General features: G+C 46.2%; 1 protein-coding gene across 2 annotated transcripts in view; it reads left to right on the plus strand.

The window, feature by feature from the left end:
* LOC117056892 (glutamate receptor ionotropic, NMDA 2A-like) overlaps window positions 1–14,218 on the plus strand; it is a 91,678-nt gene extending 77,460 nt beyond the window's left edge. The window contains exons 11-13 of one of the 2 annotated variants that reach the window (XM_033167587.1): window positions 5,356–5,594; window positions 10,569–12,018; window positions 13,727–14,218. In XM_033167587.1, the coding sequence (XP_033023478.1) occupies window positions 5,356–5,594; window positions 10,569–12,018; window positions 13,727–13,797 (1,760 nt within the window). In that variant the 3' untranslated portion in view covers window positions 13,798–14,218. Of the gene's footprint in view, window positions 1–5,355; window positions 5,595–10,568; window positions 12,394–13,726 lie in introns of those variants that run through there. The other variant, XM_033167586.1, reaches the window with a different exon arrangement.
* The last annotated feature ends 6,471 nt before the right edge of the window (window positions 14,219–20,689 follow it).

Consider the following 20,689-nt stretch of genomic DNA (forward strand, 5'->3'; position numbering starts at 1 on the left):
CTTCTTCTTCTTCTTCTTCTTCTTCTTCTTCTTCTTCTTCTTATTATTATTATTATTATTATTATTATTATTAACCAAATTATTAGGCCACCCCATAACAAAGTTCCCTGGGCCACCTAAAATATAATTAATTTGTAAAGTTCTGCTTTTCATTTCAGGATGATGAGCCTAGCTCAGCTTCCTCTTTTCATAATTTTATTCTTCATGTTTTGCATGTATGTCAGGGTGATTTCTAAACACCATAAAAGGACCTTAAAATATCTTTCAAAACAGTCCAGAATAAATGAGAAAGGAAGGTAGATTGAAGAACAACACAAAATGAACACCTAAGACGGAGATCTTTTCATCCAGGTGGAAAAGCTTGTCAAAACAATCTTGCCCTTGTAGTATTTAGCAGGAGGAGAAAACCAGGAGGAGTTGGCAGCGCCTTTCATTGGCTCTGGCGCCACCTGCTGTTGGCCTCCCTGCCTTCTACCCAATGGTGCCTCAGCTCCTACTGGCAACAGCACCTTCTGAGCACCAAGCTCCTGTCTTCCTAAACTGGAGAAATTGACAGAAGGCTTATATATTGCATCATGGAACCCTGAGGAGCACAGCACATCCACCGGTTCTGCTGAGATACTGTCCTGTCAACAAAAGCCGGGCCGCCGGGCATCAGATGGGAGATTCCGATGCTGCCCTCTTTGTAACAAGTGCCCCATCAAACTGCCCATTCATTCCTATGGGAGAAATGTCATTTATGGTAATGTTGGAGGCTGGGCCTGCTTCCTACCTGGTGGGCGAACTGTGGTACTGAGGACTGCAGCCATCGGCATCGTAAATCATCCATTCCTTCCTTTTTTCTTTCTTTTTTTCAACCAGTCTGAACTTTTTTTTCTGCAAAGCATTCCCAGTGCAGTGTTCCCACTGTTTCCTTTGGAGTAGAGAGGGGATGTAGTTGGGGGAATGGGAAATGGTGGAAATATGGGGGAAATTCATAGCTGTCAAGTTTCGGATTTGAAAATAAGGGATCAGCACCCTCACCTGTCCTGGGGACAGTCTACAGTTCTCAGGGACAGTCCACGCGGTGGTAATCCCCCCCCCCCCAGGCTACAAATTAATTTACACCAGGAAAGAGCTCCCAGGAAAGAGAAATCAGGGCAGAGAAAAGAAAGCACTTATTCACGCAGCACATGGTTAACCTCTGGAACTCCCTGCCACAGGGAGCAGCAATGGCCACCAACTTGGATGGCTTTAGAAAAGGATTAGGCAAATTCATGCAGGAGGAGAGGACCACTGGTGGCTTCTGGCCAGGTTGGCTCTGCTCGGCCTCCAGTTAGGGGCAGCAATGCTTAATCTGAGCCCCTGTTGCCAAGAAGCATTCGTCTATTTTATCTTCTTCTTTATATATATATCTGTCTGTCTGTCTGTTTTTTATTAGGTATTTATATTCCACTTTTTTCTCCAAGGAGCTCCCTGGTCCTAGTCCTCATTTAATCCCCACAACAGTCCTGTGAGGTAGGCAGGGAGGCAGGCAGGGCTGAGAAAGGCAGGGACCCATGTAGTCCCCGGACTCCAACTCTCCTTCCCGGAAATAAGGGAAATTCAAGGGATATTAACAATAAGGGATAGCTGCGGGAAACGGCTTGGAATAAGGGAGTTTCCCGCAAAAAAAGGGAGACTTGACAGCTATGGGGGAAATTATGCTTTGCCTGGCATGATAGGAGAGAGAGAGAGAGAGAGAGAGAGAGAGAGAGATCAGACATCCTGCTTAACAATCCAAAGCCTACTGAGCGTTGAAGAACAGGGTCAAGGCAGACTATAGATAGGTATTAGCTGGCAAATAGCCTTGATAGCTATTACTCAGTCATCTCTGTTCCAAGGAGAGGTTGCTTGTTGTTTTGAAGCCGGTCAACTTCTTAATCCTCAAATGGCCTCTCAGCGCAGGGTGATTGCATTATTTGGAACAGTGATGGATACCACTACTATCAATCTTCAATTTTTTAGCTGTTTTGGAAAGCTCTTGTGTGCATCATCCTGCGGTTCCTTTGACTCTAGGGTGACAGTGTGGATGTGGGAATGTTGAGGGCGGCAGAAGAGGATATATTGATTCTTAATATCCTTCCTAACTCTCGCTAGCAGAGTGCATCCCCCCTTTTTATGCAGCAGAAAGCTGGTTGCAAACACGCGTGAGTCTCTTAAGACAACAGACAATTCAATCTGGCTTGCCCAGATTGAGATATGTCCTATTATTCCTGGTAAGACCCCTTTGACCCCTCCTAAAAGAATAAAGACACAACAGTCTTATTCATAAGTAACAAAAAGTAGTTTTTACTCATGATCAGGCAGAGCACAGTGTTATCCCTGAAGGCAGGTGTCAGATCTGTGTGGCGGTTGCTCACAAGTAACCACACATGAGTCCCAACTGTCTTTAAACAGTTTATTGGTGCAGACTATTTACAGTGCAGAGAACGAGAAAACATGACTGTCCTAGTCACTTGCAGAATCTGGGAGTGCATCAAACAATAATTAAATTACCTCCTAAAAACATCTCAAAATCAAATTAAAGTCTAATTAGATGGCTTTCCACAGGGTTAGGGTTGGGAACAGTAAAGTGTGCTCTGAACTGAAATTTCAGCCTTTATGACAAAGGAAAACAGCCAAGTGAACAGCTATTTTGGTGGAGGAGGGTCAAGATATTAACCGATATGCATGAAATTTCATTTATAGCTATACAATCCCTAGTATAGTAAGATAAGACCTTCGGAGCAGGCATTTTAAAAAAAAATCCTTCATAATTTGTCACCCCCTCCATTGTGGAACCTGGGGCAGCCTGCCCCCCCGCCCCCCTTTGCTACGCCCCTGGCTGCGAGACATTTCTCTCTCCCTCCACCCCCACTTTGCTTTCATTCAGGACGTCTCCTCTTCTTAACTTTAGTCCTCACTGCCTTAGATGGGAAGCCCTCCGGCATTCACCAAAGCTGAAAGCATTTAGGTGGGAGTGAGTGCAATGCATCAGTCTGGTGCAATTGCAGTGACTTATTCAACCATTTCTTTTAAAGTTCTCCTGGATCGTGATTTTCTCTCTCCACAAGCCTCCCCCCCCCAACAACCCCACAAGCCACGAGAGATTTACTCTTTGTCGTGCCTTGAATAGCCACTTTCCCTTCTCTAATTACATCAGCTTTGTAACAAAAGGAGACGTCGTCTTATCTCAGCAGTTCTTAACAGCTATACAGAAACAGCAACAAAAAGCCATCGGGGTTTTTTGGGGGGGGGGATGGATGGATGGGGGAACCGAGAATACTGGCTATGGTATATGCACAATGTTGCTTTATTGCATAATTATTCCTCACTCTTATTAGCATTGCAAACTGGCTGAAAGAAGTTCCATTCTGTCCCGCTCCCCACCAGTACAAATCAATAGGGACAAGGCAGATACCAGTGAAATGAGTTATGTTCTCAGTTGTCTCTCAGAAGTGCTGGGCAGGAATCACCAATATTGTGCAGAAATAGGGCTGAATAAATTTCTCTGTTTCAATTTCTCATTTCCCCCAATCTTAAGTGTGTGATTTGGGTGGGTTTCTTTTCTTTTTTTTAATCAAATCAAATCTTTATTATTAATGATCAAAGACCAGCATTGAAAAACTGTGATTAGAAGCACATAGGACAGTGTTTTTCAACCTTTTTGGGGCAAAGGCACACTTGTTTCATGAAAAAAATCACGAGGCACACCACCATTAGAAAATGTTAAAAAAATTAACTCTGTGCCTATATTGACTATATATAAAGTAATTCTCTTGAATAGGAATCAAATAAACAAATTTTCCCCACGGCACACCAGGCAACATCTCGCGGCACACTAGTGGTTGAAAAACACTGACATAGGATATATTATACTGGTGTGAATAAGAATAAGAATAAAGATAATAATTTAAAAAAGGAATATTAAGAAGGAACAAAGTAAGTGAAAGTAGCATAAAATAAGTGGAACAGGCATTAACATTTATGAAAACCAGAGCCATAGCACAACCTTCAAAGAAGAAAGTTACAGAATGTCCGAAGTCAGTTCTTGGTGACTTCCCGTGTGACGCTCCCGTGTGTCTTGTTGTCTACTCTGCCCCTGTGGCCTTGACGGAGATTGTGGGGAGGGAATCTGAGAACCAGGGGCGTAGCAAGGGGGGGCGGGAGGCGGGCCGCCCCTAGTTCCAGGGGAGAGGGGGTGACACTTTGGCCAGCCCACCTCCCCCCCGCCCTGCCGGGAGGGCCCCAAACGGGGGCATGTCGCCTTTTCCCTCTTCCAGCGGCTATTTTTTGGCGGGGGGTGGGCCAGCAAGGAGGGGGTGTCATGCTGGCATGACACCCCCTCCCCGCTGGCCCACCCCCACCGAAAAAACCGCTGGGGGGTGGGAGGAAGCAGAGCAGGCACATTCAAGCGCCTGCTCTGATTCACTTTTTCCCCTTTCTGCCACTTTTTTCAGTGGGGGGGGGGGCGGGCTAGCGAGGGGGGGTGTCACGCTTGTCACTGGCATGACACCCCCTCCTCGCTGGCCCACCCCCCGCCGAAAAAAAGCCGTGGAAAGGGGGAAATTCCCCCTTTCTGCACCCACATGCGTCGTGACGTCATGATGATGCCACGGCACACGCGTCGTGCCCCTCCCCCAGGGGGGTGCCTCTGCGCCGCCGCTGCCCCCAGCACCGCAGAGGCTTGCTACGCCACTTCTGAGAACCAGCCAGTAACCCAGGCAGCTGGCATGAGAACCTCAATCCTGGGACAGGGATATCCATCTCCAATGCCTCTTCAGGGGCATTGGCATTGTGGAGAGCTGGTGGTGGCGGTGGTGGCCTTGCTCCTTCTCTGAGACCTCTGAATCTAGGTCTGGGCAGGGCTGAGCCCTGACGCCCATGCAGCATAGAATCATCTCAATGGTTTTCACCCCGAGATCTTCTTGGATTTCAATACCCTAACCGTTAAAGTCAAAGGTAAAGGGACACCTGACCATCAGGTCCAGTCGTGTCTAACTCTGGGGTTGCGGCGCTCATCTCGCGTTACTTTCTGAGGGAGCCGGCGTACAGCTTCCGGGTCATGTGGCCAGCATGAATAAGCCGCTTCTGGTGAACCAGAGCGGCGCACAGAAATGTCGTTTACCTTCCCGCCGGAGCGGTACCTATTTATCTACTTGCACTTTTGACGTGCTTTCAAACTGCCAGGTGGACAGGAGCTGGGACCGAGCAACGGGACCTCACCCCGTCGCAGGGATTCAAACCGCCGTCCTTCTGGTCTGCAAGCCCTAGGCTCTGGGGTTTAACCCACAGCGCCACCCACATCCTATAACCATTAGGACCTCATTATTATTTTCTTCTCCTGTTTTCCAGGTGAAATGGAGGAACTGGAAACTCTGTGGCTGACGGGCATTTGCCACAACGAGAAGAACGAGGTCATGAGCAGCCAGCTGGACATTGACAACATGGCAGGCGTCTTCTACATGCTCGCTGCTGCCATGGCCCTCAGCCTCATCACATTCATCTGGGAGCACCTGTTTTATTGGAAGCTGAGGTTCTGCTTCACTGGAGTTTGCTCTGACAGGCCAGGACTGCTTTTCTCCATCAGCAGGGTAAGCTTCTCTGTGTGTTTCAATTAGTATCATGCTCACCTGTAAGGCCTCCAACATCTGAGACCAGGAAGAGCATGAGAAAGGAAGGAACGTCTCCCATGACTCATGGAAGGAGAATAGGGAGGTGGTCTAGTGGGTCTTCCTGGCAAAAGGTGTTCCAAAGAGTAGGTTTTGTCAAAGAAGGAATCCTTCCTCTGTCATAGTTCATAGAACTGTAGAGTTGGAAGTGACCATGAGGGTCATCTAATACAACTTCCTGCAATGCAGGACTCTTTTTGCCCAATTTGGGGCTCGAACTTACAACCCTGGGATTAAGAGTCCCTACCAACTGAGCCATCAAGAAGGCGTCATCTGAATTATTCTCAGCATGCCCATGATGGCTGTGTTCTATCTCAACCATCAGCGGCAGTGTGCTTTGGAGGGCCGGCTGCTAGGAATCTCAGATGGGGAGAAGGTTGTTGCGCTCAGGTCCTGCTTTTGGCCTTCTCATAAGCATCTGTGAGAATACAGTCCTGTCTAGATGAACCACTGGTCTTATCCAGCAAGCTCTTCTTTGTTTTTTTATGTTCAGTGAAAGAAGGGCGATGGAGCTAGAGCTATCAGGTATTCAGCCGATGGGGAAGTGTAGACGAGAAGAGATTGTTCTGCTTTCCAAGGGACGGAGCCAAAGCTCAGTGGTAGAACTTCTGCCTGAAATGCAGAAGATCCCATGTTCAATCTCCAGCATCTTCAGGCAGGACTGGGAGAAGCTCTTGTCTGAAACCCTGCTCTGACAGCCAGTGTAGGCAATACTGATGTACATGGACCAACAATCGGACTTGGTATAAGGCAACTTCCTGTTTTCATGGAAGGAGCAAAGCCTGAACCATTTCAGGATGGAAAGGGAACTAGAAACACATTCGGGGAAAAGATACACCAGCATATAGAAGACGTAATGCAAAAGTTTCGCACACACATGGTTCAGGGTTGTGTGTGGTCTCTCCCTCTCCATTTACTTTCATAACTCAAAACATTAAATCCACCTGAGCTTAGATTTTGCAGCATTAAATGGCAAAGCATCTCAGGCACAATGTCCCCCGTTAATTGCTCTCCTTGAATAAGTGCAATTAGCCTTTTGCATGAAGTAATTTGTCTACAAGAGATGAAGCCATTAAAAAAAATAGTAGTAGTAGTAGTAGTACAGTCATACCTTGTGTTGTGTTAGGTTCATGTTGCATCTTTTGGGGTTGCGAACATGGCAAACCAGGAAGTGTATACTTCCAGGTTTCACTGTGCATGCGCAGAAACATTCTGCATGCTTTGTGCATGTGCACAAGCACTCTATTGTGCTCCACGCTTGCACAGAAGCGCCGCTCTAGTTGCGGACTCTTTGGGGTGTGAATGGCACCCCGGGACGGATCGTGTCTGCAACTAGAGGTACCACTGTAGTAGTAGTAAAGGTAAAGTTACACCTGGCCGTTAGGTCCAGGTGCGGACGACTCTGGGGTTGCTGCGCTCATCTCACTTTACTGACCGAGGGAGCCGGCGTTTGTCCGCAGACAGTTGTTCCGGCTTATGTTGGCAGCATGACTAAACCGCTTCTGGCAAACCAGAGCAGCTCACAGAAACACCATTTACCTTCCCGCCAGAGGAAGCACTTTGATGTGCTTTTGAACTGCTAGGCTGGCAGGAGCTGGGACCGAGCAATGGGAGCTCACCACATCGCAGGGATTCAAACCGCCGACCTTCTGATCGGCAAGCCCTAGGCTCAGTGATTTAGACCACAGCACCACCCTACGTAGTAGTAGTAGTAGTAGTAGTAGTAATGCAACTAGTAGCAAAAGTGAAATTTTAATTTCCAAATAAGTTATTTGTTTAAACAACCAGCTGTAAATGTGCTTAGCCTTAATCTCTGGAAATTTACAGTGGTAATTAGTTAATTGACTGATTCTGCCAAAAATGTTCAGGAATAGTTGGATGGAACCACTGAGCTAATATCTAATTCTCTCTCTCTCTCTCTCTCTCTCTGTGTGTGTGTGTGTGTGAGAGAGAGAGAGAGAGAGAGAGAGAGAGAGAGAGCGCATTTGAGAGCTAGGGAGGGTGTAACTGCACTCGGTTTTTTTTTTTTTTTTTTTTTTTAAAGACTCTATCCTGGCTCAAACGCACAAATCTCCCTGCACACTTTCTGGCTTGCAGGACCTGTTAGTATGCAGCCTACATTGGCATACCCAAATTGCTTTGCTGTCCATAAAAATGGTTTGCTGGATCCAGCCAATATCCATCCAGTCCAGCAATCTGTTTATAGCTTCAGCCAGATGTTCACAAGCTGGTGGACAGGAAGGTTGATTGGTTTCTCCTCTGCATCTCCTCTACTCAGAATCCTCTGGAACATGAACACTCCATTTGGCTGTTCTGCTAACAGCTGTTGACATGTCCATCTTCCATTAATTCCCCCCAGTTTGGGGCAAGGAAGCAGCCGAGGTGGTTGCCCTCCAGATGTTGTTGGGCTCCATTTCCCATTAGATCAGAGGGAGCCAACGTGGTTGGCCTTCAGATGTCATTGGGAGTCCAGTTCCCACTGAGTCAGAGATAGCCAACGTGGCTGCCATCCAGCTCTTGTTGTGCTCCATTTCCCACTACTTCAGGCTTGTGTAGTGCAGATGTGGGGAAGCCTTTTTCACCCCTCTGGTCCAAATTCCTTTCTGGACAACGTACTAGGGGCCACATGCCAACGCTGGCAGGGCCAGAGGCAGAATTGGGCAAAGCAGTGAATGGGCATATTCCTTTGGGAGAGTTGGCTGGTTTCTGCACATTGACTCTCCCACCCTTCTCTGTCCTCCATCCCGGCATGGAAGAGAGGATAATGATATCGGAGTTCAAGGACACAGGCCATCCAAGCGAAAATACTCAAGGGGGATTAGGACAGGAACAGTGGGGTGTGTGGATTGGGGAGAGTCCTGAGGGCTACATAGAGAGGTTTGGAGGGCCACATCCACCCCTCAGGTCTTAGGTTCCCTACCTCTGGCTTATTGTTTCAGGAAGTGAAAATACGCAAGCGCGCATGAAAATGTGGACTGAATTGAATCTCAGTCCCTTAGCTGATGCCCATTTAAAAGGCTCAGGTGGATGGGATTCTTGCACTAACCTGTTCTGGATATGGCATTATAATTATTGCCAGCTGTAAGAACAATCCTCTCCTTGGTTCCCAGTTAGGTACTAAGGTTGAAATACTCCGGGGACATTGCAGCAGGTTTCAGGAGCTGTGGAGATTGAGCGCAGGCCATGCAGTGGGCTTCCTGCAGTTCCCTGGTTGGCCTCTGTGGGGAACAGGATGCTGGACTAGGTGGGTCATAGGTTCTGATCGAGCAAGGCTCCTCTTCTGTTCCATTTTGGTAGGAGAGAGAGCGAGAGTGAGATAGTGACAAATACAGGATGGGTGACACCTGGCTTGAGAGCAGTACATGTGAAAAGGATCTAGGAGTCTTGGTAGACCATAAACTTGACATGAGTCAACAGTGTGATGCAGCAGCTAAAAAAGCCAATGCAATTCTGGGCTGCATCAATAGGAGTATAGCATCTAGATCAAGGGAAGTAATAGTACCACTGTATTCCACTCTGGTCAGACCTCACCTGGAATACTGTGTCCAGTTCTGGGCACCACAGTTCAAGAAGGACACTGACAAGCTGGAACGTGTCCAGAAGAGGGCAACCAAAATGGTCAAAGGCCTGGAAACGATGCCTTATGAGGAACGGCTTAGGGAGCTGGGTATGTTTAGCCTGCAGAAGAGAAGGTTAAGGGGTGATATGATAGCCATGTTCAAATATATAAAAGGATGTCATATAGAGGAGGGTGAGAGGTTGTTTTCTGCTGCTCCAGAGAAGCGGACACGGGGCAATGGATTCAAACTACAAGAAAGAAGATTCTACCTAAACATTAGGAAGAACTTCCTGACAGTAAGAGCTGTTTGACAGTGGAATTTGCTGCCAAGGAGTGTGGTGGAGTCTCCTTCTTTGGAGGTCTTTAAGCAGAGGCTTGACAGCCATCTGTCAGGAATGCTTTGATGGTGTTTCCTGCTTGGTAGGGGGTTGGACTGGATGGCCCGTGTGGTCTCTTCCAACTCTATGATTCTATGACAGCGAGCACCGAGTTGCACCGTGGAGCAGGAAGGGGCATGCGATTGCTTTCTGAGGATTCCAAACCCTAGTTTGTGATGCAAACAGCATCTTTGCTGATGCAGGAAAACTGCTACTGAATCCCACAGGGCTGCTGCTTCAATCCCCATGATATCCAACGGTTTGCTGCTGTATTGCATGAAGGTGCAGGCTGTCCAGGCTGTGCAACTGAAATGATAAGGGTATCAATACCTACTTGTGTAGAATGTCTGTACCTATGCATCAAGGAACATAGGATGCTGTCTTAGACTGAGCCAAACCAGTGGTCCATCTAGCTCACTATTGCTTATATTGACTGGCAATAGCTCCCTCCAGAGTTTCAGGTAGGGAGTCTCTCCCAGCCCTAGCAGCAAACACCAGGATTTGAACTGGGAACCTTTTGCATGTAAAGCAGGTGCTCTGTTATTAAGCTATGGCCCTTCCCCTCAAAGAAAGGGTGGGGAACCTTTTCAAGCCCAAGGGTGGGGCAGCCTTCCAGGGGATTCATCGTGGGGTTAGAAGCAAAAGTGGTCAGAGCAGCAGGCGTGATTCTGGACTTTTGCATAGAAGGCTACATTCCAGCCATGCAAAAACCAGAGGTGTCTCTACACACGGAGAAAGAGAATACACTTGCACATATCTCCATCTCAGTCATCTATGAAGGCAAGCATGGACACATTCTAGCCAGTCAAAAATACTCAAGGAGGACTTTGCATGAGGATAGTCCTGAGGGAGGGACAGAGAGTCCGGGGGGGGGGCATATTTGACCTACAGGCTGGAACCTCCCTACCCCCTGATTAAAAGATTTGAAACTTTATCCATTTTGTGTTGCTTCTCGTTTAGGGTATTTACAGCTGCATTCATGGGGTCCACATAGAAGAGAAGAAGAAGTCTCCCGACTTCACACTGACGAGTTCTCAAACGAATATGTTGAAACTCCTGCGGTCGGCAAAGAACATGACCAACATCAACCCCTCCCGGATAAACTCCCCCAAAAGAACAGCCGATTTTATCCACAGGGGGTCCTTGATAATGGACATGATGATGGACAAGGGGAACCTGATCTTCTCCGACAACAACAGGCCCTTTCCGCCGAAGGAGAACATTTTCAGCGACAACATAGGCGACCTACAGACTTTCATGGCCAACCGCCACAAGGACAGCCTCAACAACTACGTTTTCCAAGGGCAGCACCCACTCACGCTGAACGAATCCAACCCGAACACGGTGGAAGTCGCCGTTGCGGCAGAAGCCAAAGGGAATTCCCGCCCGAGACAGCTGTGGAGGAAATCGGTGGAGTCTTTGCGGCAAGAATCTCTGCGGCAGGGCTCTCTCCAGCGAGAAAATGATTCCGACGAGAACAGGCAGCATTCGTTGAAGGGCCCAAGGTACCTCCCCGAAGAGATCATCCGCTCGGACGTTTCAGATACCTCGAGCCGGGCCACCTGCCACATGGAGTCCGAAAACAACAACAAACACCACAAGTCAAAAGACAACGTTAAAAAGCGGCCTGTAGCGAAATACCCGAAGGACTGTAGCGATGTCGAGCTCACATATCTAAAAAACAAGTCTCTGCCTCGGGATAAAATTTACATTATAGATGCAGATAAAGAGCGTGGCTTTCACCTGGATACGCCCCAGTATATCGAGAACATTATCCTTCCGGAGACAATGGACTTCTCCGACGTCTATCAGGATCACAACGACAACTACCGGAAGTCGGAGCAGAGTAACAGGACTCCTTTGCCGAATGAGGAAAGTCTTCCAAGCGACGACCAGTACAAGCTTTACCCAAAGCACTATGGCTCGAAAGATAAAAACGCGACCTTCGGCGAAGCCAATGACCGCTACAGGCAGAACGCTACCCACTGCAGGAGCTGCCTTTCCAGCCTGCCCAGCTACGCCGGACACCATTTGAGCCGCTCGCCCTACAAATGCGACGCCTGCGTGCGGATGGGGAACCTGTACGACATCGACGAAGACCAAATGTTGCAGGACGCCGGCAACTCGGCCCAGCGGGAGGAAGAGGTGTACCGGCACGACTGGGTCCAGAACAACAAGACCCAGCCTCCGAAGAAAAGCAGGCTGAGGATCAGCCGGCAACACTCTTTCGACAACCTCCTGGACAACAAGCCCAGGGAAGTGGACGTCGGGAGGCCGTCCCGGAGCATCAGCCTGAAAGACAAAGAGAAGTTTCTGGAAGGCAGCAGCCCTTATGCAAACCTGTTTAACGCCCCCCAAAGCAAACTCTTGAGCAGCAAGGCCCCGCTTTTCACACGCACCTTGGACGACGGTAAGAGGATCAAGTCCCTGTATTCCGACCGTTCCGCGGAGAACCCTTTTCTACACTCTTATTACGACGACCAGCACTTGGTTCTGGGGCAGGGCCCCGCGGGCCTTTATAAACACTCCTTGCCCACAAAAGCGAGAAATGATAGTTACTCAAGGTCGTCGATAAAATCGACCGCCTCGTACTGTTCCAGAGACGGCCGGGTCCTCAACGACATGTACATTTCGGAGCATGGGATGCCTTATGTTGCAAATAAGAATAGCGTGTACTCAGCTCCAAGAGTTTTAAATTCCTGCAGCAATAGACGCGTGTATAAGAAGATGCCGAGCATTGAATCAGATGTTTAGCTTTTTTCCATTCACATTTTTATCTAGAGGGGGGAAAAAACATAGTTGCCAGCATCCGAGAGCCAAACGGGGTGTTCCTTAGCAGTCCTCCGGCAACTGAGGGTCTGTGATGCCTTCCATTGATCGAACCAAAAACAAAAAGAAAGAAAGAAGAGGGAGAAGGAGTAGGAAGAACGATAAGGAAAACAACAACAACAACCCATCCCTCCAAGGGCATATCTATATCACAAACATATATTGTTTTATTCGATTGCAGTGTCTTTCCCCAGAGCATCCTGGGAATCGCAGTTTGGTGATAGTGCCTCAGATCCCATGGTCACACCCGCACCAGACATTTAAAGCACTGCTTTACCACTTTGAACAGTCATAGCTCCCCCAAAAGAATCCTGGGAACTGTAGTCTGTTAAGGGTGCTGGGGGTTGTTAAGAGACCCCCCCCTCTAACCCCCTGGCAGAGCTACGATTGTTCCCTGGGAAGAGGGATCGACTGTTAAACCACTCTGGCGATCGTAGCTCTCTGAAGGGGCGAGGGGCCTCCTAACAACTCAGGGCGCCCATAACAAACTACAGTTCCCAGGATCCTTAAGGGGTGACCGTTTGACTGTTCAAATGGTATTGCGATTTATTTACCTATATAGTGGGCATGTGGCCCATTTTAGCAACCCTCAGCTTTGTTTGGAAGGCTACCATCCCCTAGGAAGAGGGAGCAACAATCAAGCCACTTTCAGCCTTGAAGTGTAAATACACCCTTATAGGGATCAGTTCAAGCCAGGGCAGAAATGGGCACCATTTCTGGTCTGTTCGTTTTGGAATCCTGCTGGGATATGTTGGCAACTATGTTACTTTTATATATATATATATATATATATATATATATATATATATATATATATTAGGGCGGTTCTTTCCCCCCTTATCCATCAGACTTGAGTCCTTCTCGCACTTTCCACCTGGCGTATGTATGTCCAAACCAGACGTTTATTTTTTAGTAGAGAATAAGCAATATGGTATGCATGTACTTTGACACAGAACAAAGAAAAAAAAATGTTAAGAATGCATTTGTACACTGACAAAGGTAAGACTTGTCAAAGAGATTAGAGTTAGTCTTTTTTTAAAAAAAGAAACGAACAAAATGAAAAACTATATATAATATATATATATAGCTATATCTATACGATTTAGTTTCATCTTTGTTTTTAAACACAGTCGAACAAAAGCAAAAAAATATATAATATATGTCTATATCTGTATATATCTATATATCTATTTATATATACATATATATAAATATATGTATATATATATACACATCCTCAGGGCCTGTGAATGGAAACAATATTGTGTTCATCTTTGTCTGTCTTACAGAGACCAAGGCTGCAATCCACCGAGGACTTCTCCTCCGCCAAGTCCCATTGAAAGGAATGGAAGTTTCATAGTTGCTAATAGAGGTCCCACACGTTCAGATAGCAGCTCCAAGCTGGGCGATGTGGTGGTGCAACCAGGAAGGGGTGGGAACCTCTCCCAGGAAAGGCAGGGAGCTTCTTTCCCATTCTCCCCATCTAAGACTGAACAGACAGACCACGCTAGTCCCTGTCGAGGCCAGGCTGGGCTGTGGTGGGTGACCTTACCCGGGACGAAGTGTCTGGGGAGAGCTGGGAGGCTGGACGAGGAACAGAAAGACAAGACCACACAGTCTCCTGGCATTTCTATGGCTTAACCAAACCTGGAGACTTCTTAACTTCCAACCTCCGAGCTATCCAAGGGGCTGACCTTAGGGTGACTTTGATTCTCTGCCAGTCCGAAGAGGGGCACTGAGGTCTATGCTCACAAGAGTTCCAGCTAATCCACCTGCCTGGGGAACCAGGTGTCCTCACTTGCTGAGCTGTCTTGTCTGCCCTAACAGTCCCGGTGGGCGTACCAGTGGGGGTGAAGGGGCGCCAATACATGTCAGATGTTTGAGCTCCTGAACTTTCCCAAGGTAGGGTCGCTTGGCTGCTCCCTACACTGAACAAGCACAAAAGTACAATGTCCTTGGACAACTCCCATTCTTTTTAATGGTCCTTGGGGTCAGTTTCACATAGAATCATAGAACCGCCAAGTTTGAAGGGGCCCTAGGATGTTATAGCCCCCATTCTCAACACAGGGTTGCCACCTTTTCTTACAGCCCTGCACCCGCCTACCTTTCCCAGATGTTTAGCAGGTGCTCCATGCTTTTCCTGGTGTAGAGATGAGTGCTAGGGAAAGGTTCAACTGTGACATTTCTCTGAGCCTAGAACAGGGTTTCCCCAAACTTGGGTCTTCAGCTGTTTTTGGACTACAGTTCCCATCATTCCTGAGCACTGGTCCTGCTAGCTGGGGATGATGGGAGTTGTAGTCCAAAAACAGCCAGAGACCCGAGTGGGGAAACCCTGGCCTAGACAGTAGGGCTGGTAAGCCTGTTTTGAGGACGTTTCAAAACCGTTCCATGGCAACATGTGGAGATGTGGGCAAAAGATGTCCCCACCTGAGGTTGGCGAGCCTCTGCACACAATTAACTTGCCACCAGGAGACAGCCACCACATGGAGAGATTTTAAATGGCCTCTTTCTGGTCACTGTAATGTGCCTGGTGGCCCCAGACACAGGAGGAGAAGTTCCTGGGAGATTGTGCCCATCTAGTTAACAACCCACACAATTCTGCTCCAGCGTAAATTCTATGAAAATATTGATATTGCTGCATAAGGAAAGCAGACCTCAAAGGATAGCACTTTACTGTTGACATTTGTAAAAAAACAAAAAACAAAAAACACTTTAGTCTTGAAGGAGTCTCATTGCTTATGGGACAGCTTAGGGTGGATTCGGACATTATGAACGAAGCACAGGCAGTTTGTGGGAAACATACACACAATCATATTCTTGAGTTGGGCACCATCTTATATCCATCAGATGATATCCAACTGCCATGCTCAAAGCTGACCTATGGAAATTTGAGTTGGGTATTATTTTTTATCCATTGGAGGTTATCCAGCTAAGTCATGCTTGAAGTAGAGCTAATGATCTTGAGTCCATTGATTTAAATAAGTCTATTCTTAAGTATGACTAATGACTATCACCCATCGTGTTTGTAAGAAACAACCATGAAGATCAGATGAAAAACACACATCCTAGCGGTGCTTTTCCTATCATGGGAGCATGGCACATATGCATCAAAAGTGGTTTGTTGAAGTTTCAGCTGCAGCAAGGGTGCATCTGTATCTGTGTGTTTTTCAAGAACAGCCTTGCATCGTCTAAATCCACCTTAAGGTCCAGGGAGGAGATTCTGGAGAGACCAATTTGGGGAGTGAAGCCAAATATATATATATAAGAATAATAATAATAATGAGGGGAAGGGGTAGAATAAAACATAGGCCCAACTCATTGCACTTGTAAGACGATGGTTTCTGTTGGTGTCCAAATGCTTTCATTCCCTTTCATAGACACTCGTTTTGTAATGAAATTGGTTTGTAGAAAACTCCACAGTCCAACTTCGCAGCTGGAAGATCTCCGCAGCTGGAAACATAGATATTTCTAAGTCTTGGTGTATGGAGCTTACATCTGTCAAGCTGTAGACCTCATAATCTAACTTGAAAACCTAAATGTGCACACAAGTATGTCTCTTCCTTGTTGGTGATGATAACTCAGGGCTGTATAGTATCTCTCTTCGCCTTGTTCCTTCACAATGTTCAAAAAAAGAAAAAGGTTAAAAAAAAAAAGAGAACCCAACAACACTGGCACCAATATAACCGTTGCTCATTTGTTTACAACCCAGTAGTGGTCCCATTCTGATTAACCGTATGTTAATGTTAAACTGCAGTTGTTAATGTACGACACCAACAGCCATATATGTCGAATGGACTCAACCTGGAATGCCGTACCAAATTGTTTGACAGTAGTCTGGAAGTGTAGCATTTCTCAGCTGTGACTTGCTTTCCTTCTAGAACTCTCATGTACGTATGTATGTTTGTATGTATGTTGGAACATTCTTATTATTATTATTTTACTTCTTTAATCAGATCCATCTTAAATACTCAATATATGCACATGACATGTGTAAATTAGGTAGCTGCAGAACACGCTATGGAGGTAACGATCTCATGTCAAATAACACTGGAGTAGGGAGGAGGAAAGTATTTCCTGAAATAGGGACACACTCCAGGTTTGGTTTCTGAGTTACTTCACACAGACACACACACACACAAACATATATATATATATATAGATATATATACACACACAATGCCATGATTTTAAAAAATGTGCACTATGTGGATACATGTCACTTTAAGGAAAAAACAAAACCAAGGAGAGAAGGGAATTGAAATGTTTTAGCATCTGTTTAATGATCCTTCCGCGACATGGGGTGGAGATGGATGGTGGTTAAAATTGAATGGCCCTGCTGAGTGCCAAATGTAATATTTAGACCAGCTTTGCCCAATGTGGCAACCTCCACTTGTTTGGGACCACGAGTCTCATCAACTGATGGGAGTTGTAGTCCAAACCATCTAGGGGGCACCAGGTGGAGAAAGCTTGATGTAGACAATGCTGCTCTCCAACCTGGGAAGAAAAGAAAGTTGGACTCCCTTGATTATGGAATGTGCTGGGAAGTCCTTCATAAGTTCTTTCGTTAGAACAGGGCTGAGTTACCTGTGTTCCTGGACTAAAACTCCCATCAGCCACAGCCAGCATAGCCATAGTCAAGGATGAAGGAAGTTGTAGCCTAGCAACAGCTGGAGAGCCTCTGCTTCCCCATTGCTGTTCTCAAATGTTGCAAAGCTTCAGTTTAAAAGTGTAGAAAATGAGGACAAGTGTGGTCTAATTCCATCTGTGCTAACTGGGACGTAAGCATGACTTAGTTCTGTAGGTTTCTTCCCAAGTAAGCATGGATAAAATGTTGCTTTAGAAGAATACCTATTATTCTGCGGCAGTGGAGTTCTCATATCCTGCCCACCATGGACCACTTGAAAATTGCAGAGGGTTGTCATGATTTTTCTGCTTGTTGTAGCAATTGCAGTGGGCTGTGCTCAACGCCATGTTAACGATATATTTTTTATTCCTTTTATTTCTCGTGGTGTTGGATTGTGTTGCAATCTGCATTCCACAGAGTGCAACTAGCAATGCAATTAAAATACGAAATAAAAGAAGCAATAAAAAAACAGGAATATTTAATGTGGGCATGCCATGGACCACTGGTGATCTATGGACCTTAGTTTAGGAACTTCTTTCCTCAGGAACCCTGCTTTTCAAGGAGAAAATTGGACACTTTTCTCCCACTCCAAATGCTATCTGGCAATTCCCATATTTCCAAGGCAGTGACTGTCAAGGCATTTATTCTGAAATCACCCCAACCCCACAATATGCACATACCACCTACAATAGCTTTCTCCAACCCTGATGCTCTCCAGATCCTTGAGACTACAAATCCCATCAGCCCCAGCCAGCATGGCTGATGGTCAGTGATGATGCAGTTGAGCAGCGTCTGGGAAAGCTGGTCTGCAATTCAATTAAACTGCGATACTTGGCTGTGTGCAAGTCAAAGCACATTTGAACCCTAGAAGCAATTCAAAAGCAGGTTACGATGTTGCTTGAGAGCAGAGGAGACCCATTGCTTGAAAATATCACCCCTCCATTGAGATCCTTGCTTCTTGTACTGGAGCTGACTTCACATTTTAAATCGGAGTCGCTTTTGGCCAAAAGCATAGGAGGTGATGGTTCATGTGCTCTTTCTGATACATGGATCGGGACCCTCAGGTGCTGGTAGTCAGAGTTGCACCCACCACTGTTCAGAATGGTCTCTTCTTTGGGAGGTGAGAAAAGTGGACCAACCATTGCTGGTCACTGCCGTGCATCTACCCACCGCCCTCAACTGTTGAGGTTTCCTTCTTGAAATAAGCCGTTTCTCATTTGTTTCACCATTGGCTGGTCTTGCTTGCCTAGGCAAAAGCAGCAGGTAATAGACATGCAGGCATCTTCTCCAAAGTGGGGTGGCCAACTAGAGTTGATCAACTCTAATGGAAACTTGGCCTTCTGTAGGTTGTAACAAACCACACCCATGGCTTCATAAGAAAACCAGGCCTCCAGAAGGCAACTGTGCTGCTACTTATTATATGTATGCAGCTGAAATAAGGAAATTGCACTATGCGAAACTGTAGATTTTGATATGGAACCTTACTGCAGTTTTAAATACGAGTGTTTACAGCTTTTTTAAAATATATATATAGAAAAATGGGTATCCAGATGAGATTTTAAAAGTGTGATTCTTAGTCTGCATTTTGCACTGGAAAAGCCAGCCTGATTTTTAAATAGCAGTCTGGCCCATGTGGATGTTTGGTGCTCTAAACAAAAACCATTCAATGTGGACAGCCAAACCTAATGGTGGGGATGGGGGAGATATCAAATATGGTGCAGGAGTTTTGGGTTGTGCTTACAACTGTTGGCCACGATTCCTAAAATCTCCCACATGGATGAACAGGTAGTCTGCTTAGATGCTGTGGGTGGTGAGGATCTGGTGGAAGTGAGTGGATCACCTCCAACTAGAAGTCTAGCTTCACAAGTTACTATCCTACTCTCCCCAATGCTTCTTGTTGGTGAGATGCCATTGTCTTGAAACGAATACGCACATCCCAGAAACCAGTTCTTCTCTAATGTACAAAACCTGAATAGGTGTGTTCACACATTACACCATACACAGGTGTTTGCATGGAAAAAGTGCTCACTTGTGGATTTGGGATGCACAACTGTTATGTATGCTTGCTGAACATTACATGTGAATAATGGCATGAGTGTATAGCTCAATTCTTTGAATACACAGGTACAAGGTTCCGATGTAATGTGTGAACACCCCTAATGTGGTTCCCCCCGGTCAGATGGTGACCAGTCAAGAGATTATTCCCAAACCAATGACGATGACGTTGGGTGTCATGTTTTGCCAGGATGTTGTACCAGTTTGTGCCTGTTTCGATCCCAGAAGCTCACATGCTTTAGCAATTTGATGCAGAACTTATATCCCTGTAAGCCAAAGAATTCATTCAGTAGTTAGATCCAGATAAATCAACCATGCTTTACTCTTGACTGTTCCATGGGCAAAGCGAAATTGCTAATAGTGCCCACCTTTTATACTATCCAACGGGCACAAAGCCCACTGATTTGATCTCCTGCAGAAACCCCAACAAAAATGGGAGGCAAAATTGCACCTCCAGCTCAGCTATTGTGGTTGTGGCCAGGATTGGCTATAGCTTGATGATAGTTGGGACGGGAGAGATTTGACTCAGTTTTCATCTGAAAGATGAAAGGAGGGAGATCAGGGCAGGGCATAGAGCTGAAAGCATGCAAGTATGCCTAGATCCAGTCTCTAGAACCTCCAGGATGGTCAATATTGCTTTGGACACAATCTACCATGGGGTTCTTTGGCATTAACGCCACAGAAGTGAGCAGCATTTACTGGTGGATTTCCCCCAGTAAATCAGGATCCCCCTAAAGATTACTGGGGTGGGCAGGAACCTTTTAGGCATGCCAAATCACACATAGGAGGAGAAATGTGCACTAAAAATGCAGATGGGTTATTTTAAAATGGAGTGAACTGAATTTAAGATAGGAAAGAAGAGAAACTGAAGTTGACTGTTTCATCCAGATCTAGTGCAGACACCTGTAGATTGCACTGTAAATATGGACACACAAAATGGAAAAATGGGGGGACACCTCCCCAGATAAGATTAACACAAATCCATTTGCATACAAGGTCTTCCAATATAAATGCATTGCTTCTCAGACATGCGCAAATGCGTTAAAAGCTTGATTTTATTTCAGTAAAAAAAGAGATGAAAATACAAGACATCATGACTGTACACAGACTGTACAAGATGGTGCTTGCCATATTGCAAATGCAAGTTGCACAGTGCAATGAGGAAATCAAATCACGAGGAGCTGCCAGTCAGCTCCCCCATTTTGTACTTCCTTGTGAGTTATACATTCAGACGTCAACTTGTCATACCATATGAGATTACAATTTATACTCTTAATGCACAGAGCATTGACATCAGGTGATCTCCTTGTGGCTCTAAACGGGTCTTCCAGGATGTGTTCTGCTGAATTTACGCATTTATTGCTTCCTCCAACATGCATAGTAGGACCCACTGGGTTTGCAGTGGTTTAAGCTTTCTTACAATACCTGCTGCACTGAGGGCTTATCTCAGTTAGCTTCCCCCCACTCTTTCCAGAGGTCTTCATTTTAGAGCTCCATGCCCAAACACTCTTTCCCTGCAAAGACTTATCCAAGCGCACTTTCCCCATGAAGACATACTCTTTAGTGCTCAATT

The sequence above is a fragment of the Lacerta agilis genome, chromosome 13 (assembly GCF_009819535.1).
Source record: "Lacerta agilis isolate rLacAgi1 chromosome 13, rLacAgi1.pri, whole genome shotgun sequence".
NCBI lineage: Eukaryota > Metazoa > Chordata > Lepidosauria > Squamata > Lacertidae > Lacerta > Lacerta agilis.